The following is a 27,004-nucleotide window of genomic DNA, read 5'->3' as shown; positions in this document are numbered from 1 at the left end:
GGAACGCTAGGAAATAAGTCCCCTTCTCCGGAGGGGTGGGGGTGAGGAGCTTGGGGAGGACACCCCCAGGTCTGGCACCCAGATGCTTCTAGCAGCTGAGGAATCACCCGTCCGCCCCGCCCCTCAGAAGCGGCAGCCAGTGCAGCTCCTGCAAAGGCTCTGGTGACGGGTGTGCAGGAGGGGTGGCGGGGCGGGCCGTGATGGCGTCTGGCTGAACAGCAGCTGGTTCTGGGTGCCCTGCTTCCTGTCCTTGGCTTGGCAAGCCCTGTTAACAAGAGAGATTTCATCTTTCCCTTCCGCTGATGCCTACTCTCTTCTTGGGGCAATTATCCAAAGCCCTTTATTGTCTCTTTCCCTTCTTAATCCTGTGACCATCCTGGCCAAGATGCCTAGATCATTCCTCAGTCATCCCCCTCCTTCCCCAACACTTAGTCGTCGATTGATGATAACTCCCTGTTGGGGAGCAAAAGGGTCTTTTCCCCTGGAGGAGTGCTAACAAGGAAGATTGGAGGCCATGAGGTGTTGGCGATTCTGAAGCGGCCATCAGGATTTGGTGATGTTGTGACGAGACGTGAGCAACGAGGGGGTCGCACTCAGGTCTTCGCTCCTGTCACAGGAGCTCTATGCAGCGGAACTTCCTGGCTCTGAACTCTCTAAGGTCCAGGCAATCGAGAAGCCCATATTAGTTCCGGAGAACGACGCCACACAAATCCACAGAGACGCAAGGACGTAGATGGTCAAAGCTAGAGCCAGAATTTATAAGTAGGGCGTCTTTTGTTTTGTATTTTTTAACAGTTTTAGTTTTATTTATTTTGAGAGAGAGACAGAGAGTGAGCCGGAGAGGGGCAGAGAGAGAGGGAGACACAGAATCCGAAGCAGGCAGCACAGAGGCTGACACGGGATTCGAGCCTATCAACCGTGAGATCATGACCCAAGCCCAAATCAAGAGTTGGACGCTGAACCGACTGAGCCACCCAGGTGCCCCAAATCGGTCATTTCTTTTTTTAATGACAGTTTGAACAAGTCCACTTGTAAACAGGTAGTAGTGACATTAGCCTGTAATCTCCCAGAACCCCTCTGCTTAGATGCTGTACTACCCAACAAATTTCTATTTCTGATTTGGCTTATCACGCGGATTTCTCTCTCTCGGGAGAGAGTGATACGCTGGCCATAAAATGGCAGTATCCAATCTTCTTAATGGTTTATTTCTTTTAGCAGAACTATGCAAGTTGGCCTTTTGGGGTTATGCATTGGCCTTGGGCGAACTTGGTTCGCGTGAGTCCATTCTCCAGAGTCATGAGAATTGAAGAGCAGATTCTGGACCTTGGGGACACGGCCGAGGTGCTGCCTCTGAGAGTCCCCTATTGAGATCATGGGCCGGCGAGCCTTTCGCTGTGCTGGTTTGGTGAAAGACGTCGCTCACGTCCCTCGTGGGAAACAGAGCCGCAGAAAAGTGGCATTGTTGCTGACTTCGTGAGTGCTTTCAGGAGGAGCCGTGCGGAAGCATCCCGGGCTCACAGAGCCAGGAGCAGTGCCACCCCGTGAGATATGACTAAGCAGCTCGGATTTGCTTTGCTCTGTTGCACCACGTAATGACATTTCCTCCAAAGTTCAGGGGTCAACAGAGGCAGCGCGCTCAGCTGTGAGAACTGGAGGCTGTGATTCAAGATGGGCTAAGTGCATTTCAGATTTTACGCAGTAGGAACAAGGGAGAGATGGGATGTTCTTAAAACATTTGGAGTCTTTTTTTTTTTTAACGGGCCCGAAACAGAAGCTGTGTCCATGTGGTTCCACTGAATCACTTGCTTTTTAATTGATTAGGTTTTAACAGTTGAGTGACGGAGCCTATTGGGATCACTCCAGACCCTAAATGAACTTCATTTTTTTTTTAAGTTTATTTCTTTATTTTGAGAGAGAGAGCACGTGAGCATGAGTGGGGGGGGGGGGTGCAGAGAGGGAGAGAGAGAGAATCCCAAGCAGGTTCTGCACTGACGGTTGTGGGGCTCAAACCCCCAAACCGTGAGATCGTGACCTGAGCCGAAACCAAGAGTCAGACGCTCCACCGACTGAGCCGCCCAGGCGCCCCCTAAATTAACTTTAAATGGAAGTTGATTGAAGGGTACTGAAGCCTCATGACATTGGAGACGTTACCCTGTTCCGACACCCTGTTCTATGGTGTGGCTTCTTCTCTTAACGAAGACGTGGCCGGAGCTGTCACTGGTTATGTCAGGTGGTTAGAGCGAGGTGCCAAGGAGTAGTTTAGGTTTGCCCTGTAACCCCGGGCGGAACCCCCGCCCAAGCAACACCTCACAAATATGGACAGCGGCTCGTAAGGTGGAACCAGATGAACACATAGCGAGTGGCTCAGTGCAGCCCTTCCCTGCTTCCGGCAAACATGAGCCGGTGCCTACCGGGTCGGGGCTTGAAAGGAGAAGGCCAGCACGGGAATGTGGCACAGCCCCTGCGGAGACAGTCTGGTCCTGTGGGACATTTTCTCCTTGCCACGATTAGTTGAATTAGTCATCGTGGCAGTTGTAACGAACTTGTGTTGACAGCAGGCAGGGATTTCTTTTTGGGTACAAACCCACAGATTTCTTCCTCTTCTTTCTAGGGCCTCGTGACAGTGGGAAGTATGCAGACAGGGCTCAGGTGTCCCCCAGAGCTCTCTCTCGTGTATCTGCATTGGTTCCATCACTCTGTTGCTCGGTGACGCAACCGCTCTGAGTCTCAGTCTGCTCATCTGTAAAATGGGGGAAATAAACGTGCCCACATTACGGGCTTGCTGGGAGAATCGTGTGCAGTGAATGGAGACATATAAATATCTCCAGGCACGGTGTTGGCGTGTCGCAAGGGCTCAGTAAATCAGTACAGTGTACCTGTAAGATTAGTGAGGGAATAGAGCGGGGGGGGGGGGGGGGGGGGCTTGGAGATTTTCTTCTCATGTGCTTCCTTGCGCTGGTCAATTTAGGGAAAACGTCATCGAACGGCGTGCAGATTGAAAGTGAAAAGTGTCCCCAAAGGGTCTACTTGTAAAACCATGAAAATATTACATGTCTGCGTGGTTTATACTGCCAGATGCCCAACAGTCCAGAATGAACACCTGGTGTTTAGTGGACGGAAAAGAAATTGTGCGGTCATTGTGGATATCCGAAATGGAAAAATGCGAGGAAACATTTAAAAATTAAATGCCTTGTCTGATTTCAGCCGCTGATGTCGTGTTGGGCCTTATGTAAATTGACCTTATGTACATTGACCCGAAGCCTTACTGATAACATCAGCAGCCCATTAACACACAGCTTGCATGTTAGATGTATTATATACTGCATTCTTACAATGAAGTAAGCTAGAGAATGTTGTTACCAAGTCATAAAGAAGAGGGGCGTGTGGGTGGCTCAGCGGTGGAGCCTCCGACTTCGCCTCAGGTCATGATCTCACGATTCATGAATTCAAGCCCCGCATCCGGCTAGGTGCTTGCTGCGCAGAGCCCACTTCAGATCCTCGGTCTCCTTCCCTCTCTGCCCCTCCCCCGCCTGCTCTCTCTCGGTCTCTTTCAAAAATAAAGAAACATTAAAAAAAAAAGAACTCATAAGGAAGAGCAGATACTTTTACAGTACTGTACCGTATCGAAAAAAGCCCACGTGTAAGTGGACCCGCACAGTTCAAACCTGTGTTGTTCAAGGGTCAACGGCACTTAAAAAAACATCTTTCATGAGGTTTAATCTCGGTCTCGCCTGTTGCTTACCCAGAGTAGAGTAAACTCTACTCGTTGTTGTCCTTGAACCTCGCCTCCCCCCCCTCCCCGTTGCAGGAGGCGGGACCTTGAAAGCATCTGTAGTAGTTCCAGAAGCTGCCCTTTCTTGTCTGCATCACAGTCGTGGTAGATGGAGGGAAGGAATCCTGCCGTTCATCCGACCTTCACAGACCCAACTGCGACTAACCAGCCAACTTCTGGACCCAAATGGTATAAGAGCAAGTTCAGCTAATCCGGGACTCGGGCTCACGCGGAGTAGCAGACGGGGAGTAGTAACATCACGGCTTCCCGTCGGAAAAGCACCAACGCTGTAAATGTGCAAATGTGCGTTTCCTTTAACAAGCCCCGGGGCTCTGCGGACAGAAAAGGGGAATTGGCTCTCCATTTTGTGTGTGTAAATGGTTGGGATCGCTCCCAGGCAAACGGCCCCGTACTGCAGTCCAGTTCTCCTCGTTCTCCCCTCCCCTCCCCACGTCGTCCGGCCTCGCTTTTTCCCAAGTTGCGCGCTAATGTCTTTACGTTTTCCACACCATCAGCTCTAAACTTGGTCTCATGCCTGTCATTTCCATTAAGGTCTACAAGACCGCTAACAGCTGAAAGCGTTAGGCTCCCTCCCAGTGTTTCCATTTTAGTAAGGGACCCATCTCGGTGCGCGGAAGAAAAGTCTGGGGCGGAATTTTTAATAGCATGCAGTTTGAGGTTTGGAAGGGTGTGGTGCGGTGGAGGGTGTTCCTGGCTATATTTAATCTTCCAACTGCTCTGAAATCATAACTCTTAGGCTCCGCTGTCTCTGCTACTCCCTAGAGGCCTCTTCCAGCTCCTTCCTGTGTAGTTGCTGCTGCTACAGAATAGGCTTGCAGGGAGAAAAACAGTGTCCGTGGGTAAACTCTAGCATATGGGGGTTTTCTAAAAAGGAAACCCTGTATAGTCCCGGCAGCTTCCCACAAGCACAGGCGGTGACTCTTGTGGATGCGTGTTTCATTTTCTGATCGGGTTATTTGTCTTAATCTCAGTCAAGTGCCCTTGTACGGTATGGGCCCCTGATGTGGGCCAGTATCTGCCCCACGTAGGCAGTCAATTCACCTGGACCAGGGAGCAACAGAAAAGGAAAGGGGGGACGTTTTTCTCACAGCCGTTGCTCTCATGTCTCATCCTACTAATATTTACTCGTGGTTTTTATTTTAGGCTGCTCATCCCCACCACACCTCCCCAGCACCCGCATCCACACGCGCACACGTATTCACGCTCCCGTTAGGAATTAGAGGCTAAAAACAAATGACCTTTTGGCTTGGTTACCATCATGGCACCCGTGCCCTTAAGACTTCCCCACCGATGTGCTCTAAGGGAGATTCAGTGAATCTGGAATCCTCTGGGATACTAGATACGCTCTCCAGGGTCTGTTGTATCTTGTTCACCCAGGCTTTGGCAGACTAAAACAGAGTGCCTACCCCTTTATTCCTGGACAACTTTGAATTTCATATTGTGGGATTCAGAGACATATTTGGATCGTACTGTCATTTGACTCTTTAGTAATATTGGGATTACCCCTTTACTAAAAGTAGAATGAGTGTGTCATTTTTTTTTTTTTTTTTTTTTAGAGAGAGAGCATGAGCAGGGGAGGGGCAGAGAGAGAGGGAGAGAGAGAAACTCAAGCAGGATCCACAGCCACCACGGAGCCTGACCTCACGAACCGTGAGATCACGACCTGAGCCGAAATCAAGAGTCAGACACTCAACCAACTGAGCCACCCAGGCGCCCCTAGTGCGTCATTTTTAGATGTGATTGGGCTTTTCAGGCATATTAAGTTTGAATGCAAAACATCCATTGATTAAATGAACAGTATCATCGTCAATCCCAGAATACACAGATTTTATAGGTTCACATTTGCATATATTATCTATATTGACGCCCCCCCCCCCCGAAAAAAATGGATACTATGTACCTTCATTCTAGAGACAGAGTTTAGGTCTTGGAGAATAGGTACACAAAGAAGGTAAAATTTTGCCTTGACATGGCTTTCAGAAAACACGCAGATTAGGAATGAAACATATGGCTCCATCTAATGGGACGGCCCACATGAAAAGGTACATTTTATTCCTGTCACTGTATCTGGGAAAAGAAGATTCAGACTTCTAGCCCTCCTGGAATGAAATGATTTTATTTATTTTATTTTTAATTTTTTTAATGTTTATTTTTTGAGAGAATGAGAGAGAGAGAGACAGGGTGCAAGCAGGGGAGGGGCAGAGAGAGGGGGAGACACAGAACCTGAAGCGGGCTCCAGGCTCTGAGCTGTCAGCACAGAGCCGGATGCAGGGCTCGAACTCATGAGCTGTGAGATCGTGACCTGAGCCGAAGTCGGAGGCTTAACCGACTGAGTCACCCAGGCGCCCCAAAGAATGAAATGCTTTTAGAAGGTGAACTTGCGTCCAGAACCTGGGCATCTGGTTACCTATAGATATGTATATCTATATTGTGGGCTGGCTGGCAGATGAATAGATTGTGCCTGTGTTTGAGAATATTGCTAGCTTCAAATATTCATATATGAGACTAGAAGAATTCTATGTGCATTTTAATACATTGAAGACATTTACAAATCAATAATTAATTTGTATTTAAGACAACAACCGATAGGAGTCTTCACCAGGGACAGTGGCATACCAGAACGAAGGCGAAGTGAAATATCATATCTATTTCATGTTTTGTTGCTGACACTTGTGGAGTACTAGGAAGGCCGGAGGTCACGTCTGGAAAAGTCACCTGAGGCCAGGAAGAGCCGGCACAGGTTCAAATCCACGGCGATGAGCTGAGAAGGGCGAGGTCAAACGGCAGAAACCAGGAACCAAGGCTGGGAGCAAAAGACCCACCTGGAAAAGTTTGAGTGACCACGGAGCTGGGATCCCAGGCCGTTGGGACCCCAGGCCGTTGGGACCCAGTGGGTGGCAACAGGGAGGACAGCAGAGGAAGAGACAGCATGCCCCAGTGGCCCTCCTGAGCCCAGCGATTGAACTGTGCAGGTGGCAACGTGTCAGAAGGGCTCCAGCACCTTCTTCGTGGGCTGGAAGGGCGTTGTGTAGGTGGCAGGCACGAACTGTAACAGGTGCCTACGGGGCTCTGGTAACGGGGCCGAGCATTGACACGCTCAGGGCCAGAGCGCGCGTCTGCTGATGGGCTCAGCTTCTCGGCTCGGCTCTCATTTCCCAGCACTGCTTTGCTCTGACTCACCGAGGGCCCTGCCACATGTCATTAGGCGGCTCAGCTGCCGCTTTCACTTCTCACAAGGCTCTACGGAGGTTTGGCTCTTGGCTTTTACATCGTTTTCTCCTGAGAGCTGGAGGGAGTGGCCTTTTCGATAGGTTGGTTTGCTGAGTTGAACCCTTAACGGCGTCTGACAGTTTCAATTTCCTTTCTCATAGGTGTTTGATCCTGATGACCTTTATGCAGGGGTCAATTTCTCCAAGGTTCTGAGCACGCTATTAGCTGTCAACAAAGCAACAGAAGGTGAGCTGGGTTTGCGAGTCGTGCGTGACACGTTTGGATCCACGGGCGTCTCATTCCCCTAGGAGCCAACTTTGGCCACGATTGTTCGATCGGTGCACATCTCTCCCCTCCCTGCAAGTCAACCCCAGTGGGTGTCAAATGCTTTTTTTTTTTTTTAAATGTTTACTTATTTATTTTGAGGTGGGGTGGATAGAGAGTGAGCAGGGTAGGGGCAGAGAGAGAGGGAGAGAGAGAGAAAGAGAGAGAATCCCAAGCAGGCTCTGCACTGCCAGCACTGAGCCCCATGCAGGGCTTGAACCCATGAACCGTGAGATCATGACCTGAGCTGAAACCAAGAGTCGGACGCTTAACCGACTGCACCGCCCAGGCGCCCCTTTTAATTGTTCAGAGTTTAGGATTTAAACACATCTATCACAGATGTTATTGTAATGGCCTTCATATAATGATAAGAACCAAGGAACTATTTCGTCCAAAGCTACAGAATACGCAACTGAGAACAACAAGACAGAAAATGAAAAGGAAAAGATGAGTTCCCCTTTTCATAAAGTTTACAGAAGATAGCAGTTACTTCCCTATTAGAGCCATGTTTTTCTCATAGATTTTTGTATGTGTCTGTCCACGTAAAAGAAGTTGTCAGTGGGGCGCCTGGGTGGCTCAGTCGGTTGAGCGCCCGACTTCAGCTCAGGTCATGATCTCACAGTTCATGGGTTCGAGCCCTGCATTGGGCTCTGTGCTGATAGCTCAGAGCCTGGAGCCTGTTTCGGATTCTGTGTCTTCCTCTGTCTCTCTGCCTCTCCCCTGCTCACACTCTGTCAATCTCTCTCTCAAAAAATAAATCAAATAAACATTAAAAAAAAAAAAGAAATCCACATACTTAAAAAAAGAACTTGTCAGTAACCTTGCAATGGAAACGAAACCTCAGGGTCATAGTGAGTGAAAAGAATATTTTTTATTTAAATGTTTAATACCCACCACATTGGAGGCATTAACTATAAATCCTAGCAAATGTGAAGAAAACGCCCCATAGCCTTGGAGTATAACCTTACTCCTGTGAGACAACATCTTTCGTACAGCTGGGTGGGAATAAGCATAGTTGAGATGCACTGAGCCCTCACCATGGGTCTAAGCAATTCTAAGAATCATCGGTGGTCTCCTCTTTGAAATGACCCTGGGGGTAGGTATTATTATTAGGTCCGTATTACAGATAAGGGAAGTCCAGCCCACAGTTGCCCAACCGGGAAGTAAGTGGCAGAGCTGGGGTTCAAACCCACATCGGACTGACCGCCCCCCAAACATAGGTCTTGGTGCTCAGACTGTTGGAGAGTCCACAGGCTGTGTGCCCAGCACCGCCAGGTGCTACAAAGGAAGTGTAAGATATGGTCCCTGCCCCTGAGAAAATTACCATCTATTTAGGGAGACTCAACTTACCCACGTGAAACAATTAGCGCACGAGAGCAGACGATATAGTCGAGTGCCAAATAGAATGGAGCATCTAGGAAGCTATCAAGTAATTATAGTTTTAGTCAAAAGAGCTGTACATAATAGCAATAAATGTAAAAATACTTCTCTAGAGTTGTTCTTTTGCTATTTGGGAAAAAAAAAAAGGAGGCTTTTGAGCTATTGCAAAGGCGTATAGCAGAAGTACAGCTAATTCGAGTAACTATATTTAAGACATACGACAACTAGCCAGTGCTAGGCAGGGAGGATCGTATCATTCTAGCATTATGCCATCCAAATTATACGTTCCTTTGCCAAACTCTGCTAGCAAGTTTTATAGTCTCTTCCCTTGCCGCGGATATTTATAAAATACAAGGAGGTGAAAGTTAAAACCCACAGCATCAAGGAAATTACTTGGATACTGAGCTTGTCGCCTAGGGAATGTTTGGGCTTTAGACTTTTGCAGTTTATGTCTTTTAAAAATAAACGGAGAGGAAAAAAGCCCTCATTTGAATTTGTCGAGAAGCCAGCATACGGAAATCACCCAGCTCAGCGCTGGTCTGATCGAATTTCACAAGGTTTCAAGGAAGAGAAGATTCTCGAGTGTAATTTTTGAAGATCGCATCTTTCCCAGACACACTCTGTCTCTGATTCTCCTTCGCCTCGCCCACCGCCCCCCCCACCGCCGCCCCCCCAGTTTCTGTGAGAATTTACATTACATACGCTACACACGTTACTGCATATGAGGAAGACAAGAACCACCCAGTTAAGGGCCAAAACACAAAGAGAGAAGTTTGAAATATTTCAAAGTAATAAGAGCCACAAACAGCTGTTTGGTACCCAATATAGTTCTGCCTTGGATAACAGGGCGTACTGTCTCAACCGGTTCAAGAGGGGAGAGTCGTAGGGAAATGGGTTAAGAGAAAATGTGGCTCTGTCGCTGTTTTTCATTCTACTGGACAGCGATGGCCAGTAAGGCTATGAAGAAGTTGGCCACCAAAATGGGAGGCGGGGGGAGGAAATTCACTTGGCACGTTCCGAATGGTAACCGTGAGGATTACGGCCAGGGCGCCCGTGCTAATGTCCCGTGAAAGATTGTGTTATGTTCTAGACGTGCTTCTGACATGAGTGGCTCCCTTTATCTTGCCTTTTCCTCTTTTCACAGATCAGCTATCAGAAAGACCATGTGGACGTTCCTCTTCTCTTAGTGCTAATAGTTCTCAGACAAGCCCACAGGGAGCAGTTGTTAGCACAGCTCCAGGGCTGCAGAGGCAGTCAAAGGCAGTGGTAAGTAGAGAAGCCAATTCCCCTTGCCTGTTTCACAGTCTGTCAAATGAAATCGATATCCTGGTTTCATCTCCCCGTGTGGCGAGATAGCCGTCCTGTGCGTTTGGGGCGTCGCCGGTGAAACTACTTTAAACATCAAAGGCATGTGGGGCAGAGGGTCAGAAAATCGGGGCTGAAGTCCCAGAGTTCTTTCCCTTCCTGGGACCGAGTGACTCGTTTAGCGGGGAATGCGGTGCAAATGGAAGTCGTTAGAACGGCTTCCTGATGGCAGCTTGCTGGCATTTCCTCTACGTCTGGCTTATTAGGAGAACTAGATAGTGCCTGGCACATAACAGACAATCAATATGCATTACTTGCCATCATCATCGTTACTGTCATTTGCTTTTTCTCTGTGCCTTCCTATTGAGCCTGTGATGATGAACTCCCCTCGTGGGGTAGCCCAGTTAGCTCTGCATTTGGTCTTAATAGGAACTTTTATTTGGGAGGAACCGCCTCATCCTCGGCTGGCTCTTTGGAGACCTTTATTCCTTGTCAAAAGCCACCCACTTGCTTTAAGCCATCAGGAGCTGTAACTTCCAAAGACTTTAATTACTTCCAAAGCGCTTAACCTTTTGAGATCACGGCTCCCGGCTCCCGTTGGGGAGCTGATGAACACTACGGTTCCGCGCCCCCTTGGACCCTCTCAAATTGTGTGCAAACCTCCTGTGCAGGAACTTATGGGTGGTTTAGGTAAAGATCCCTGTGCGCATCAGCTTCTCAAAGGGGCCCGTGACAGGTTAACAACTCCACCTTAGGTATCTACGGGATATTTGATGTTTGCATATGACTAAATCAGCCAATTTAAGATATTCTTAGCCATTGAGAGGTGGGAGGCAGATTTTATGTGTAGATTAGTACTTAATCTTGGCCCTATAATTATGTAAGACCGTGTCTGGGTGTTGGGGAGAGGCAGGGTGGAATAGTTTATCACTCTGTTTCCTGGCGCATTTAGCAAGTATCTTTAGGCAATTGGTGAGGGGCGAGGGGAATGAAAGCTATGGCCCCCTTCAAAATACACATTCTCGTAAACACAAAAGGTCGCATGCACTTCTGCGCCGTTTATTACCCTCCCCCACCCCAGCCCCACTCCTAAGTTAAAGACTCAAGACGGCTGTGGACCTGGGGTTCCGTCCTTGCACACCCCACGTTATTTGCCTCAATTTATGTCATTTGTGCCCCTGCCCCATGTAGATGGGTGCTTAATCTGGTGTGGCTTTTATTTCCCTAGGAGATGATGGAAAATGGAGGCCACCAGTTGATAGTAAAGGCAAGATTCAACTTTAAGCAGACTAATGAAGATGAACTGTCAGTTTGTAAAGGGGACATCATTTATGTCACCAGAGTTGAAGAAGGAGGCTGGTGGGAAGGCACATTAAATGGCAGAACAGGCTGGTTCCCTAGTAATTATGTCCGAGAAATTAAGTCCAGTGGTAAGTGGATCTCTCAAAAGCCTTTTGGAATGTGACTCATGTACTCTCTTGTATTCCTACTGACAATCTTTTTTTTTTTTTAATTTTTTTTTTTTTTTACCGTTTATTCAGTTTTGAGAGAGAGAGAGAGAGAGAGACAGAACGTGAGCGGGGTAGGGGCAGAGAGAGAGGGAGACACAGAATCCAAAGCAGGCTCCGGGCTCGGAGCTGTCAGCACAGAGCCTGATGTGGGGCTCGAACTCACAAACCATGAGATCATGACTGGAGCCGAAGTAGGATGCTTAACCGACTGAGCCATCCAGGCGCCCCTCTATTGACAATCTTGTAGTTTTAATTGGTCAACAGAAAATGTTTGTATTTGCATTTATAAGCCGACAATTAGGGTAGGAGGGAACTGGGAAAAATCGGTGATTAGATATTTTGAAACGAAGTTGCATTTCGATTACATCAAGACAGCAAAAACCTAAAAAAGCTAAAGAATTCAAAGCTCAGACAGCTGTTCCACCTTAACTATGTCCCCTTCCTGCCACTGTAAGAATCACCATGGTAGAAAAGAATAATAAGAGAGGCCATGTGCTAACTTCCTTTTTTTAGCCCTAAGCTCTTTAAGCAGACCTAAGTCTAAATGCCTCAGACATGTGTTCGAGAAATAACAATCATAGGGCTGCAGGAAGCCGTCTGGCTGCTTTGATTCTGAATAAAATTGCCCTTAACTCTTACGTACTGCTAACTGCTTATCCTCTTTTGTAATAATATCGGGAGAATGAAATCTAAGAATTCTTCAGTAGTCTTTCTAGAACTTTCTTAGGTCACTTCCTTGCCTTTTGTTATTTAAGCAAGGAGGCCCTGCCTATATCACCAAAAAAACCCTGATATATAAAAATATGTCACAATACAGATAAAGTAGTGTTCGCTTATTCACATTGTTATATCTCTTCACTTCCCCAAAATATTTACCCAAGGGCTCCTTTGAGTGGTTAGCTGCTCAGTGCGCTTTTTCTTTTGTAGACGTCTTCATTGCTTTTTTAATGACTCAAAATTAATACTATCGGCTAATATAATCATAGGCTCATCGTAAAAAAACTAAAAAATTACAAAGATGTATAATATAGGCGATACAAATTCCTCTCTCCTTTGCATCCTCCCCCAGATAACCCCTCTTAGGAGCTTTTCCCGAACGCATTTAAGAGAAAGTTTGGTTTGCACGCTTTCCTGTGTCGTGTGTTGGTTTAAGGCAGGGGGCACCTCCCTTAATGGAATAAATGTTTACTAAAAGATTTATAGTTATATATGTATGTGTAGACTTCTTAGCATTTTTTAGAAGATTTTATTTTTGAGTAACGTCTACACCCAACATTGGGCACGAACTTACAACCCCAAGGTCAAGACTTGCATGCTCTACCGACAGAGCCAACCAGGTGCCCCTTAGCTTTTTTTTTTATTACTGGGAATTGAGATGTTTCTGTTGATCCCTGAAATATTTTCACAGGCCTTCTTGGAATTTCCTTGGTTTTGATGGTTCTCACAGCTGATTTTTACCCCTCGCTACATCTTTCAGTTGCTTTGGTCTGGTTGTTACGGTCTCTGTCTTTCCAGATTCACTCTAGCTTTGTTCATTGATTCAGTGTCTTCATCCCCCAGATTGAAAGCCACAGGTCTTGCCGCCTTGCCTGGGGATTCCCCAAGGCATTGTCCAAGCATTGTTGCGAGGACACCGGAAGTGGACAGACAGCATGCCTTCATCATCATGTCCCTCGCTGAGATGCCTTGTAGCACAGTCTGGCTGCTGCATTGTGGACTGCTCTGGGCTGTTTGTTCTGGGCTTTGGACCCTTCCCTTAAGGTTTCTTCTATACTCTCTTTGGTTTGGAGCTCAGTTAAGGACTCACGTGGCAATCTCTGGCTCTGATTTGAGCACCTAGGTAACCCTTTGAAGCGTCTTACCCAGCCATCAAGGATAGGTCTAGACAGCTGGGGCCAGGAAGCCTGCTACTTAAATTAAACCGAATTTAAACTCAGCAGCCAGACTGATTCTTTCAAAATGGAACTTGGGTAATGGCTCCCCATCTCAAAAAGAGTAAAAGCCAAGGTCATCTCACTAGCCTACAAGGTCCTTCAGGATTCAGCTTCCCGTTGCCCCTCTGACCTCCTCTCTGACCTTTCTCCCCCTCACTCATTCCACTTCAGCCACACTGGCTCCTGGTTTCCTGTGCCAAATGGGCACCTACCTCACTTACTGATCCTCTGCCTAGGACGCTCCCTGGATGTCTACATGCCTGGTTCCCTCACCTCCTTCAGGTCTCTGCTTACTTGTCCGCTTTGCAGTAGGGCCTTCCCTGGTCACCCAAGAAAATTGAACCCTATCCCCATTGCCCCTCTCCCCCTTCCCTGCTCTGTTTTTTGTTAACCATTTCTCTCCACCTAACATAGTGTACGTGTGCTTATTTACTTCACTTACCATCTGTATATTCCCATGAGAATGTAAGCACCATGAGGGCAGAGATGTTCTGTTTTGTTTAGGCTCTCTAAGTATCTGTAAAATGAATGGATACCGTGGGGCAGGTCATTATATTCTGTTCAGCTTGTTCACTGAGCATCAGTTAGATACTTGGTAGTAGTGGTGGTGGGGCTATATTAGTCTGTCCTCGGGGACCCTGCCTCTAATGACCTTACAGTCTAGTGGTCAAGATAGGTGTGTACATAGACAACTGTAACAGGGTAGCACGGGATAAGTAACGCAGACAAAGCTCTAAGTCTAGACAAGATGCTATTGGTGCAGGCAAAAAAAAAAAAAAAAGATTCTATGAACAATAACCTCGGCGGGAGGGGGAAGCACTTGAATCGGGCCTTGAAGGATGAAAAGACGCTTCTGACAGGTAGAAGGTTAGAGGGCATTAGTAAGTTAAAGCATGGAGGTAGGAAGGTGTGGAGTGGGTGGTAGGGTGATTTGGGTTGAGGGTAAGGCACGTAAAGAGGAGTGGGGCTTCGGCTGGAGCTATATAAAGAAGGGTGTCAACACAAAGCAGGGGATAGTAGGGGACAGTATGTGGTTTCGAAAGCTGTTTCTAGTGGTCACGTGGGGGCTGGATGGCAGAGAAGTGGTAGGGGTAACCAACGAGGATGTGGGGAAGCCAGTAGAGACTCTTGCTGAGATCTTGGCAATCCAGAGAGCCGTGCGGGCTGCTTTTGTGATAGTGGAGCGGAAAAAGTGGGCGGATGCAGTAGATACTGTTAAAAAACAATCAGGAAAATTTGCTGATGATTTGTGATGAGCAGAAGGGAGGAGGTGAAGATAATTCCAAGTCTAGAGGTCCAGCTTGAGGGTGAGCTCCTTAAGGGCATGTGGCGTCATGCACCCAGCCAGCCAGCAAAGGTTTCTTTGCCATGACTGGGATATCAGGCTCTGTCCCGGCACTGGTGAGGCAGAGAAACCTAAGACATGAGTTTTGTCCTCATGTTTATAGTCTAGTGACGGGGAGATCTCACTGAAGATGATGAGTTGCTTTGGACATGTTGAGTGGAGGCACCAGAGAGTCATCGTTTTGAAGATTTCCAGCAGGTAGCTGTCATTATTGATTTGGAGTCCGGGGCAGAGCTAACAGCCGGAGATGAAACTGACAACTGACGCCGTAAAGTCGTAGATGATAAAGCATAAAAATACATAGCAGATTGTCAGCGGACAGAGAGTGTGCTGTGGCTGGAGAGGTTGGAAGTGGCTTCGTGGAGGAGGTAGGGCTTGAGACATGTAGGCTGTGGATGGGTCCAGATGAGAGGGGAGGACAATCCAAGCCATAGTGATTGGTCAGGGAGGACCAAAGCCACAGAGGATCCGTGGTAGGACTGAGCAGAGGGAGCTTGGGGTGATGGAGGAGATCAGCTCGGTGTAATGAAAATGTCTTGTTGGGAAGGAGGTGATGAGTCTTTGTTGACCCGAATTCTTGCCCATACCACCTCTCGCTGCCTCCACAGGGTGGCAAGTTGTCCGGAACCTATTTAGGATGCTGCCGAGGGACACGTTAAGTTCAGTGTTGTGCTATTTTATGTTTGGTGTAGAAAATATACCTGTCAACATTTTCTTTCTTTAAAAAAAATTTTTTTTTAATGTTTACTTATTGAGAGACAGAGAGACAGAGCATGAGCATGGGAGGGGCAGATTCTGAGGGGAGACACAGAATCTGAGGCAGGCTCCGGGCTCCGAGCTGTCAACACAGAGCCTGACGAGGGGCTCGAACTCACGAACCGCGAGATCATGACCTGAGCCGAAGTCGGATGCTTACCCGACTGAGCCACCCAGGCGCCCCGCAATGTTTTATTTCTTTTCATGAAGTTCATACTGATGTGTATGCTTAGGGAAGATTTGTGTGGAAGGAGTTTTAAAAAAAATGACTCCTAGATTAAGGGCGTCTTTCGTTGAAACGAAACCATCCATTTAGAGTTTTAAACCCCACGGCCACACAAACTCTTGGGTCGTTTGGGAGGTTGAATCAGGCATGGAAGTCAAGAACTCCTGTGATCTCCATTTACTCTTGGGTCAAGCGGGTAACGCTGAGGTCACTTGAATAGTCAGGGATTCTGACCTTCATTCGTGGTAGCCTGGGGTACTTTTCATTCGGGCCGGTATTCCACGTGCCTTTGTATTGTCTTCAAAATGGAACAAAGCAACCCTGGCCCTGTGCAAACCCCCACCCTGCAGATTTCAGTGCCATGGGAGTACTGTGCCCACTTTTCTTCCCTTGAGCCTGCTATGGACAGGAGCACTTTGTGCTCTGGTAAAGTCGCCCTTGGGGAGTGGCATGTTAAGTTTGAGATTCCAGTGTAACTTTTGTCTAGAAGATGATTATGGTCAAGGCCCTGGGGACAGCTTCTTCCCTCCCATCAGGAGGAGACTGGTTTCAGAGGACCTGTGAAGCCACCAGTCTACTACCGTAGGAAGTGAGGAAGTAGAATATTTGAGTATCTCGTGCATGCACACGCACGCACGAGACTCCTTTCAACATGAGCTTGAGGCTAAAGGTAGGGTAGGATTTGGTGACCGTGATAATAAAAGCCTCTCACCAAGAATGATGGGACCTGGACGGTGGTGACATTATGGAGCCATTGTTCCCAGTCCTGCTTGCGTACCTCTCGTTTTCTTGTTGCACAAGAAAAATAAACCCTTTTGAACAAAAACATTTTCTCAAAGATTTTATTTCATGAAAAATATATGTATGAATCAATTAGGCGTTATATAAGCGTCAGAGGATATATTAAGGGCCTTTGCTCCTTTGTTTGAGTCAGATACATTATAAATAAGAAAATTAGCCATTGGTAACAATTTTCAGTCCTTTATTTAAAAATCAGTGGTGACCTGTAAATTAACGTGTTATTTATGCATGAAAAAAAAATTCCTGCCAATACATCAGTAACACCATAAATTGTATCTTTTTTTCCGTTTTTGTCTTAGAGAAAAGCTAAGGACTTTGCATTAAAATTTTCCTGGCAAAATGTCCATGCCAAGGAAGTATTGAAGCACGTATGATCAGAACAGATATTTTAAGCAAATTCTGTTTTCTACAACTGGTTCCGTTAAAGGGTCATTAAATCTAAGACTTTTTATTAGCAGGTAAATATAGTTATCAGATGAGGAGATTAGGTAGCTGGCTAATTAAATTTGTATTAAGGCAGCTTAAGAAATGACTCTTCCTGCTGATTGTAAACCAAAACTAAGATTGAGCTTTATATTTAGACTTCCTGTTGTAATCCCCTGGGTATGTCACATAGATGTTTCATATCCAGAGAAACCCATTGTCACTAGATTTCTTTTTGTCCCATCACCACCAACAGGCAATAGGAATCTGTACAGCAGCAGGGGAGGGGAAAGAACCAAACGTTAATTGGAAAAGGCTCTTTATATCAGGATTAGGAGGGTTTCTTATGGCTTTATCTGTGGGATAGTGCTGTTGTTGGAGTTATCTTATGCCAGGTAACCCATTTGAATTCTTCATGACGTTGGTTGATGTCAGCGATTGAGTTGAATTGAATTGAATTGAATTGAGCTGAACTGAATTGAATAAGAGGTGGTGACAGAGACCACCTTGCCTTGTTCCTGATCTCAGGGGGACCACGCTCAGCCTTACATCTTGTGCCATGTATGTCTACGCCAGCTGCAGGTGTTTGGTAGATACTCTTTATTGAGTTGAAGGAGTTCCACTTTATTCCTATTTCAGGGGGGACAGGAGGTGGGAGTTTCTTCCCCTTGAGGGATTGTTGAGTTTTCTCAGGTGCTTTTTCTGCACTGATGGGTATTATCATGCGATTTTTCTTTGTAGACTGTTAATATTGTGGGTTGCATTGATTGATTTTGGAATGTTTAACCAACCTGGCGTCCATCGGGCTGGATTCCATGGTCTACAATGCTTTAAAAATGTTGCGGAATTTTATTTGCTAATATTTTGTTAAGGTTTTTTGCATCTATATTCATGAGGGCTATTGGTCTGCAGTTGTCATTTTTTTATACTATCTTTGTCTGGCTTTGGTGTCTGTGTGATAGTGACTTCATAAAATGAGTTGGAAGGTTATCCCTCCTCTTATTTTCTCTAAGAGATTGTGAAGAGTTGGTATTGCCTCTTCCTTAAACGTGTGATAGCGTGCTCCAGTGAAACCATATAGGCCTGGAGATTTCTTTTTCTGGAGTTTCAAGTTTAGAAATTCAATTTCCCTAATAGTTCTAAGTCTGTTCAAATGGTCTAGTTCATACTGGGTGAGTTGTGGTAGTTTTTGTTTTCCGAAGAGTTGGTTCGTTTCACATCTAATTATCAAGTTAATATGTGTAGAGTTGCTCAAAGTATTGCTTTATCATCTTTTTTTTTGTTTAAAGAGAGTGCGAGTAGGGGAGAGGGGCAGAGAGAGAGAGAGAGAGAGAAGGAGAATCTTAAGCAGGCTCCACGAGCAGCCTAGAGCCCGCCGGGGCTCGATCCCATGACTCAGGGATCATGCCCTGAGCTGAAATCAAGAGTCAGATCATAAACCGACTGAACCACCCAGGTGCCCCTGTCATCTTTATGATAGGTAGTGACAGCCCCTGTTTCACTCCTGATATTGGTAATTCGTGTCTTCTTTTGGCCTCTGTCAATCCTGCTAGAGGTTTGACAATGGTATTGATCTTATTAAAGCACCAGCTGTTTTTTTGCATCCTGTTCAGCCACCCAGGAACCTCCATGCAGCCAGTCCTTTCTTTTCGGTTCATGTTTCTCTGTCCTACTCTGCATAGGTAACATTTTGTTTCCATTGCAATCACCCATTCCTGTGGCCTTTCCTTCCTGCTTCTCCATCTTGGCAGGCTCTCCATTACTGTTTACCCTCTCGTTCAGCCTGGCTTTTGAAAGCTGACCCTATCTTGCCGGTACCTCTAGAAAGTTTCGTTTTTATCAAGACTGGCTTACGTTACAGTCGCACAAAACGATTGTGCGTTCTTTTAGAAAAAAATGTTTTTAGGTTTGTTTGTTTGTTTGTTTGTTTGTTTATTTATTTATTTATTTATTTTGAGAGCGAGCGAGCAGGGGAGGGGCAGAGACAGAGGGAGAGAGAGGGGATCCAGGTAGGTTCCGCACCATTAGCACGGAGACCAGTGTGGAGCTCGAACTGATGAACTGGGAGATCATGACCTGAGCTGAAACCAAGAGTCAGGTGCTGAACCGACTGAGCCACCCAGGTGCTCTCGGCTATGAGTTCTAAGTAGAACCATTATCACTACGTTATAGGAAACTGGCCTCCTAAACACTGAAAGAATTTGGTAACTGTCAATTTCAAATAAGTCTAAGAGTCCAACAGTGGTGCCTGGGAAGCACAGCCGGCTTGGTACAATACTTGATTTCAAGTCCTGGCTCTGCCACTTACAATCTTGTGAAGCCACCAGGTAGATCCAGGAGGATCTTGAAATGGCATGAAGCTTCCAGCAACTGGCTGTACCCCACTTGTCATCACTCGGACGTGACACAGTTGGCCCAGAGGGCTGCCTTTTTGCCTTGTTTTCACCCTACCCAGCAAGGCCCAGCTGGACAATTGATTGGCACAGGAACAGTTCTGCCTTGAGCATTGCCATGTCTACAACTGTGCTTCTGGAATCTTCCCTGCCCAGAAAGTTCTCTACTGTTTTCTCTCCTGGTTTGAATTCTCACCACCCTCCAGGACTAGATCGAGTGCCTCCTGCCCAGCAAGGTCTTCTCTGAGCATCCCAGCTCAAACTGATGGCCTCTCTGAACGCCAGTAGGAATCACTGCAAATGCCATTGACCAAGCCCTTCTCGGTAGATTTACCTCTGGACATCATATTGGTTAGGAGCACAGGCTCTTGTCAAGGCACACCTGAGCTTCAGTCTTGGCCCTGCCATGTCCTAGATACATGCCCTTAGGTAACTAACTTCACCTCCCTGGACCTGAGTGACCTTCTCTGCAAAATGCAATCATCTCTGCCTGCTAGGGTCGTGAGGCTCAAATAAAATGTCTGAAAAGCTATTAAGTGCCAAATAAATAAAAGGATTATTTTAATATAATAATATTTTAAATATAATAATAATTAAAAGTCAAGGTTAAATGAGAAAATATTCATGCGATAATGTGATAGAATTACAGAGGAGCGCCTGGCTGGCTCAGTCAGTAGGGCATGTGACTCTTGACCTTGGGGTCATGAGTTGGAGCCCCACACTGGGGTTCGAGCTTACATAAAAACATAAGATTAAAGGGGTACCTGGGTGGGTCGGTCGGTTAAGCGTCCGACTCTTGAATTCAGCTCAGGTCATGATCTCACAGTTGGTGGGATCAAGCCCCACATCGGGCTCTGCGCTGATGGCACGGAGCCTGCTTGGGGCTCTCTCTTTCTCTCTCTCTGTCAAAATAAATAGAAAACACTTAAAAATAAGTAAGTAAATAAAAAATTTTTAAAAAGGTTGTTAGGAGAATTACAAAACCATAAGTAAAGTAAGAAAGATCCCTCTGTGTGTATGTGTGTGTGTGTGTGTGTGTGTGTGTGTGTGTTCACAAATACATATATAAAAAGAATGAGAAGACATGCTTTATAATGTTACTCTGATGATGGTTAACTCTGACTAATCATTGGTTTTTATGTTTTCTCTATAATTTGCATTTTTTAGGGTTGGGATGTAATAGATTTAAAACTAGAAAATATTTTTTAAAAAGAAAAATCAAGTGTGATGATATCTTATGAATTGGTTACTTATATGTACTCGACTATACTTCAGAAAGAGTTTAAAGCAGCATATAATATAGCAAGATAAAAATGGAATGTAAAACAAAATGAAGCAAAGGAGAAAATGAGGGGAGGAACGATAGTGTTAGTGACACTGTTAAACATTTATGATCGCCATCTTGTATTTTCCTGAGGTGTGTTTTTTTTTTTTAAAGAAAGAATGCGTTAGGATGTCTCTTAGTCATGAGTTTAATAGGTAAGATTAACTTGGTAAAAGAAAGGCAGCATTTTGTAGCACGATGTCATGATACTCAAACGATACATAAAAGAAAGAAGAATTTTCTGCTCGTTTTCAGTGTGTTAGAGATTCTGATTATTTTATTTTTGGCACAGTAGAGAGCCCCAAGAAATGATGGCTGCTATTACCTATGTTATAATATATATCTATACTATACTTGTATAGTAACTTACAAGTTACAAATATGTGTATTTGGTTAGCATTAATTTGGCTTATCTGTTTTGAATGAGGTGAGTGGAGAGGCAGACTGGAGTAAAGAAACGAGCCCAAATGGAGTGAAGTTCTTGGTCTGGCCCTGCCGTTCATTAGCTAGGCCTTAACTTCTCGGAAATTGAAGGGGTCTGGACAAGAACCCTAGCTTGGACCATCTAGAGTTTAGTAAAATTAGAGTGTCACTTGTCGGGGAATGTACATTTCCACTGATCCTTCCATTTGACAACATTTATAGTATGTGAGTCGACTTCAGTTATAAAATGTTCATCTTAGATCTGTGTGATCTTAACATAATTTAAATGTCTATTCCACAGAGAGACCCCTCTCCCCCAAGGCTGGCAAAGGATTCGAAACTACTCCACTTACCAAGAACTATTATACTGTGGTGAGTGTTCAGATCAGAACTAACAAAATTTCTTGACTCTCTGTATGGAACCTTTTCACTTGCTGAGCCACTGATGCGTTGAGGTGACGCTCATAGGAGACTGGGTAAAGTATCGCAAGGGTCTAATGTCAGCTGTGCTACCGTGGAGCTCTTCTGCTGGTAGGCCTCTTACAGATGTCTAGAAGTTTTACATCCACTGTACTGAAAAATTCCAAGGTAGCCCAAAGAGAAATTGGTTCATAAGTAGGCGTGATGGGGAAACCCAGCAGTTAGATATAGCCTTACCAGATATTAAGAAGGTGAGTTCCCACGTTCCTCTAATGCTATTAGTTTTAAGTGATCGCATACTGTGATTTTATTTTCGAATCAATCAATCCATTATGGTGTCCTCCAAAATATTATGAACCTTGTATTTGAGGAGAGCCCGGAGGGAAGACTGCCCTCTGGCACAGCGGGAGGCATGGAATGACTCTGGCTTGAACACAGACATGTCAAAATATATTAGCTATAAATAGGACAGATACAGTACTCAAAATAAGTTCCCATTTGAGAAAAAAAAAATTGTATTATTCTCCTTAATCTTCCCTCTGCTTTCCTTCACGTCTCCTTTCCAGACTCGGCCCAATCACTAATGAAAAGGACTAATCATTGTAAGCTCTAAGTTTTCTTGTCTGAAATAGTGTCACTTTTGAGAGAGAGAGAGAGAGAGAGGGAGAGAGAGAGAGAGAGAGAGAGACAATCTCGAGCAGGCTCTGTGCCATCAGCACAGCTCTCACGAACCGTGGGATCGTGACCTGAACCGAGATCAAGAGTCGGACGCTTAACCGATTGAGCCACCCAGGCGCTCCTTAGTGTCACTTTTCACCCGATATTGGATGTGCATTTGGACTGCATACTCCTTTCATTTTGCACATGGATAATCTTGTTCAACATCTCTATACGTAGCGTTCCAAAAGTCAGAATTGCACCCTTCCACGAGTTTGCTCCATAATGATGACATGAGTGGTCGTGGGTATGAAAACTCAAGAAGAAGCTTCATAGGGGACATGGGCAATAATCATAGGGGACAATCTTGTCACTATTTTTCTTCTTACATTTCTTTTTTTTTATTTAAAAAAACTTTTTTTTAATGTTTACTGATTTTTGAGAGGGAGAGTCAGAGCATGAGCGGCAGAAGGGCAGAGAGAGGGGGAGACACAGAATCCAAAGCAGGCTCCAGGCTCCGAGCCATCAGCACAGAGCCTGATGCAGGGCCCGAGCTCACGAACCGTGAGATCATGAACTGAGCCGAGGTTGGACACTCGACCAACTGAGCCAGCCAGGCGCCCCTCTTCTTACATTTCTGAGGTTAAAATGTATTACCCAACAGAGCTAGGCTCCCTTCTTCCTTCCTCCATGACCATTTCTTCCAGTTTCTAGATGACCCCCCCCGTGATTTAATTTTTGTTTTAATTTTTAAAATGTTTGTTTATTTTTGAGAGAGAGAGAGACACAGCACGAGCAGGGGAGGGGCAGACAGAGACACAGAATCCGAAGCAGGCTCCAGGCTCCGGGCTGTCAGCACAGAGTCCGACATGGGGCTCGAACCCATGAACCATGAGATTATGACCCGAGCCCTAGTCTGGCGCTTAACCGACTGAGCCACCTAGGCTCCCCCTCCCCACCGTGATTTAATTTTTAAAGAAAGTATGCAGTCAAATGGTGGATGAAAACGTTGCAGTAGCTTCTTCTCTCTTTGCATCTGGAGTATGCCATCACACGGCTTTGGAGCTGTCTCTGCCTCTGCTGATTCTATTTATTTTTTTAAGTTTGTATTTAAAATCCCGTTACGTAACATACAGTGTTATATTAGTTTCAGGTGTGCACTATAGTGGTTCTACACTTTCATAAAATACGCCGTGCTCATCACAACAAGTGCCCTCCTATCACCTATTTAACTGTGCACGTCCATCACCTATTTAACTGTTCCCCCCCACCTCCCCTCTGGTAACCGTCAGTTTGTTCTCTATGGTTGAGAGTCTGTTTCTTGGTTTTCCTCTCTTTTATTTTGTTCCCCTTTGCTCGTTTGTTTTGTTTCTTGATGAATACAATTGTATGCCATTTGTCTCTCTCTGACTGACTTGTTTCTCTCAGCATTATGCTCTCTAGCTCCATCCGTGTCATTGCAAATGGCTCGATTTCATTCTTTTCATTCTTTTTTATGGCCGAATAATATTCCAATGGTGTGTGTGTGTGTGTGTGTGTGTGTGTGTGTGTGTTTAACTCAAAGAGTTAAAAATAGAACTACTTTACAATCCAGCAGTTGTACTACTGGGTATTTACCCAGAGAATACAAGAACTAATCCGAAGGGATACACGTACCCTTATGTTTAATTGCAGCATTATTTACAATAGTTGAGATATGAGAGTCATGTGCATAGCTTCTCGTACCTTACTACTCTAAACAATTCTGCAGTGAACATCTTCTACGTAGGACTTTGGCAAGGCATATAAAGAGCTGTAGCTGGATTCCTGGAAGTTCAGTTATCCAAAGGCCTGAGGGCCAGGAGAGCCAATGGTGTAAATTCTAGTCTGAGGGAGGAAAAGACTGATATTTTTAGCTCAAGAAGTCAGGCAGAGGGAGCAAATTCTCCTTTCTTCTCCCTTTTTGTTCTTTCCAGGCCCTCAAAAGATTGGATGATGCCCAGCCACGCTGGGGTGAGCAGTCTGCTTTCCTCAACCTACCAAAGCCATCTGCAGACACCCTCCCAGACATACCCAAATAATGTCTAAGCTCGGTACCTTGTGACCTAGTCAAGTTGACATGTAAAATGAACCAATCGCATCCGATAAATTTGGGCAGGATAGAGACTCCTTGAATTTGCAAGTCTGTAGATTTGTCTCCCCCTTTTCAAGTTTCCAGGGGACCGGGTGCTGATTTCTGCCCCACCTGGGCCTTGATGCAAGTTCTCCAGTGTGACCAAAGTGGCTTTGGGTACCCAGCCCAGACCTGCATGTGCCATGAGCCACGTTCAGTGTGTCTAACTGAGGCTTGCCCACTCCTGGCCTGGTGCTTGGAATAGGTGCTCAGGATCCTTTAGGGCCGTGGCAGCCCAGAGGAGGCTTTTGCTGCCCCTGACCGTGGTTCCTTCCGCGTTCTCAAAATTCACTGCCGTTTGTTAAACTTCTCTCACTACTGAGAAACAGCATGCCATTTTTCTATCCATTGTTTTTCTAATAATCTTATGCTGCTTGTTGGCTTTCTCTGCCCTTCATAACTTGCTGTGACGTGCCAGGAGGCATTTAAAAATAAAGAACAACAACAACAAAGGAAAATGGTAACGATGTGAGGCGCTGGTGTTAATTAGCTTGACTGTGGCGATCTCTGCACACTGCGTACCTATATCAAAAGCCCAAGTTATAGGGGCCCCTGGCTGGCTCAGTCGGAGCAGCGTGTGACTCTTGATCTCGGGGTTGTGGGTTCGAGCCCCCTGTCGGGTGTAGAGATCACTGAAAAATAAAATCTTTCAAAAATATATCAAGTTATACACCTCAAGCATAGACACTTTTTATTTGTCAATCATACCTCAGTAAAACTGAGAAAACAAAGAACAGGAAAAGGGATCTATGTGGCTTAGCGATCAGGCTGAATCTGTGCACAGCGCTTAGCTCTTCGCGCCCATGGTCTGTCTCACTGGGAACGTAGGACAGACGTGATAGGAAGCCACGTGGCAGAGAATGATGCAGTTATAAAGTGTCCTAAGATGGGCTTCTCAAAACGTGGTTGGGGGATCCTGCCTCAGAAGGCCCCGGGGAGCTTGTTAAAAGTGCACACGTCCGGGCCCCATACCGGACTTGCTGTATATCAGAATCTCTGGCCATAGATCTCAGGAAACAGTACTTTTTTTTCATGTTTATTTATTTTTGAGAGAGAGACAGACAGAGACAGAGCATGAGTGGGGGAGGGGCAGAGGGAGAGGGAGACCCAGAATCCGAAGCAGGCTCCGAGCTGTCGGCACAGAGCCCGACGCCGGGCTCGAACCCACGAACCGTGAGATCATGACCTGAGCCGAAGTCGGGTGCCCAACCCATTGAGCCACCCAGGCGCCCCAGGCAACGGCTGATTCTGCTGCTCACTAAACTGAAGTTGGAGAACCAGTAAAGGGAAAGGTTCAGTGGAAGACGGGATTCAAGCGTGTCGAGACTTAGCTAAGCAGAGAAGAGCTGGAAGGGAATTCAGGCAGGGGGGCTACATGGGCGCATCCCCCTGGGCAAGAGTGGGCGCGCCCGCGATCCCTCCCTGCTGGTCATAGAGTGGACTGCACTGTCTTCTTTGCCCGTCAAAATGCCCCCCGGGAAGGTGGAGTGCTGTATTCACACGCAGTGATCCGAATATTCGATTCTGGGCGCGAGCATCTATCCGTCTGCAGAGGGAGAGATGATCTCTCCCTACCTCCAAACAGGAAGGTACAATCAGTAGCGGCCAGCACAATTTATTTTTCTCCTAACTTTCTTCTACTTCATTGTAACTTGTGGCAGACGCCTAGAGGGTATGCCTTGGAGAACCCGTACGCAGTGGGAAAGGTGGGGAGTGTGTAACATGTGACCTCACATAAAAATCCCAGGAAGCCTCCTGCAATTTCTGCTTTTACCACCCACCTTCTGCTTACCCCATTTTCCCTCTTACTCATCTCTCTACCCACCTGCTCCCACCCGGAGTTTTCTCTACCTTTTTAGCGCTTATCCGCCCCCCCCCTCTTTTTTAAGACTTTATTTTACAGAGCGGTTTGGGGTTCACAGCAAAATCGAGCGGAAGGAACAGAGATTTCTCACGTACCCCTCCCACCCGCACACACGCACAGCCTCACCTGCTACCAGCGTCTCCCACCAGAATCGGTGACAACTTGTGACAAGCGAAGGATCTACACTGACACGTCACGATCTCCCAAAGTCCATCGTTTACATTGGGGTTCCTTCTTGGTGTTGTACGTTCTGTGGGTCTGGACGAATGTATAATGGCCTGTATCCATCATTATAGTGTCACACAGAGTATTTTCACTGCCCTCAAAATCCTCTGTGCACCTTCCCCTTTTAAATCCACCAGCCTGAACTACTCCCTACATCTGCCCATTTATTCCTTCTCCACATTCCCTGTACTTTTTTTTTTTTTTTTACCTACCCATTTCCTGTCTTACTCATCCATATACGGTTGACCCTTGAACAGCTCGGGAGTTAGGGGCGCTGACCCCCTGCACGGTCGAAGATCCATGTAGAACTCTTGACTCCCCAAGAGCTTAACCAGAAGCCTTACCACTAACATGAACAGTTGATTAACACATATTTTGTATGTCATATGTATTACATCCTGTCTTCTTACAGTGAAGTTAGCTAGAGAAAAGAAAATGCTATTTAAAATATCATAAGGAACAAGGGGGTTCCCGGGTGGCTCAGTCGGTTAAGCGTCCGACTTCAGCTCAGGTCACGATCTCACGGTGCGGGAGTCCG

General features: G+C 46.1%; 1 protein-coding gene across 7 annotated transcripts in view; it reads left to right on the top strand.

Moving 5' to 3' along the window:
• ARHGEF6 (Rac/Cdc42 guanine nucleotide exchange factor 6) overlaps nt 1–27,004 on the top strand; it is a 116,025-nt gene that overhangs the window by 38,393 nt on the left and 50,628 nt on the right. For all 7 annotated transcript variants that reach the window (XM_053201743.1, XM_053201744.1, XM_027054817.2 and 4 more), the window contains 4 exons: nt 7,165–7,249; nt 9,852–9,973; nt 11,241–11,442; nt 21,450–21,520. In XM_053201743.1, the coding sequence (XP_053057718.1) occupies nt 7,165–7,249; nt 9,852–9,973; nt 11,241–11,442; nt 21,450–21,520 (480 nt within the window). The remainder of the gene's footprint in view (nt 1–7,164; nt 7,250–9,851; nt 9,974–11,240; nt 11,443–21,449; nt 21,521–27,004) is intronic.

The sequence above is a fragment of the Acinonyx jubatus genome, chromosome X, assembly GCF_027475565.1.
Source record: "Acinonyx jubatus isolate Ajub_Pintada_27869175 chromosome X, VMU_Ajub_asm_v1.0, whole genome shotgun sequence".
Lineage (NCBI taxonomy): Eukaryota > Metazoa > Chordata > Mammalia > Carnivora > Felidae > Acinonyx > Acinonyx jubatus.
This window is presented reverse-complemented; position numbering and strand designations above follow the sequence as displayed.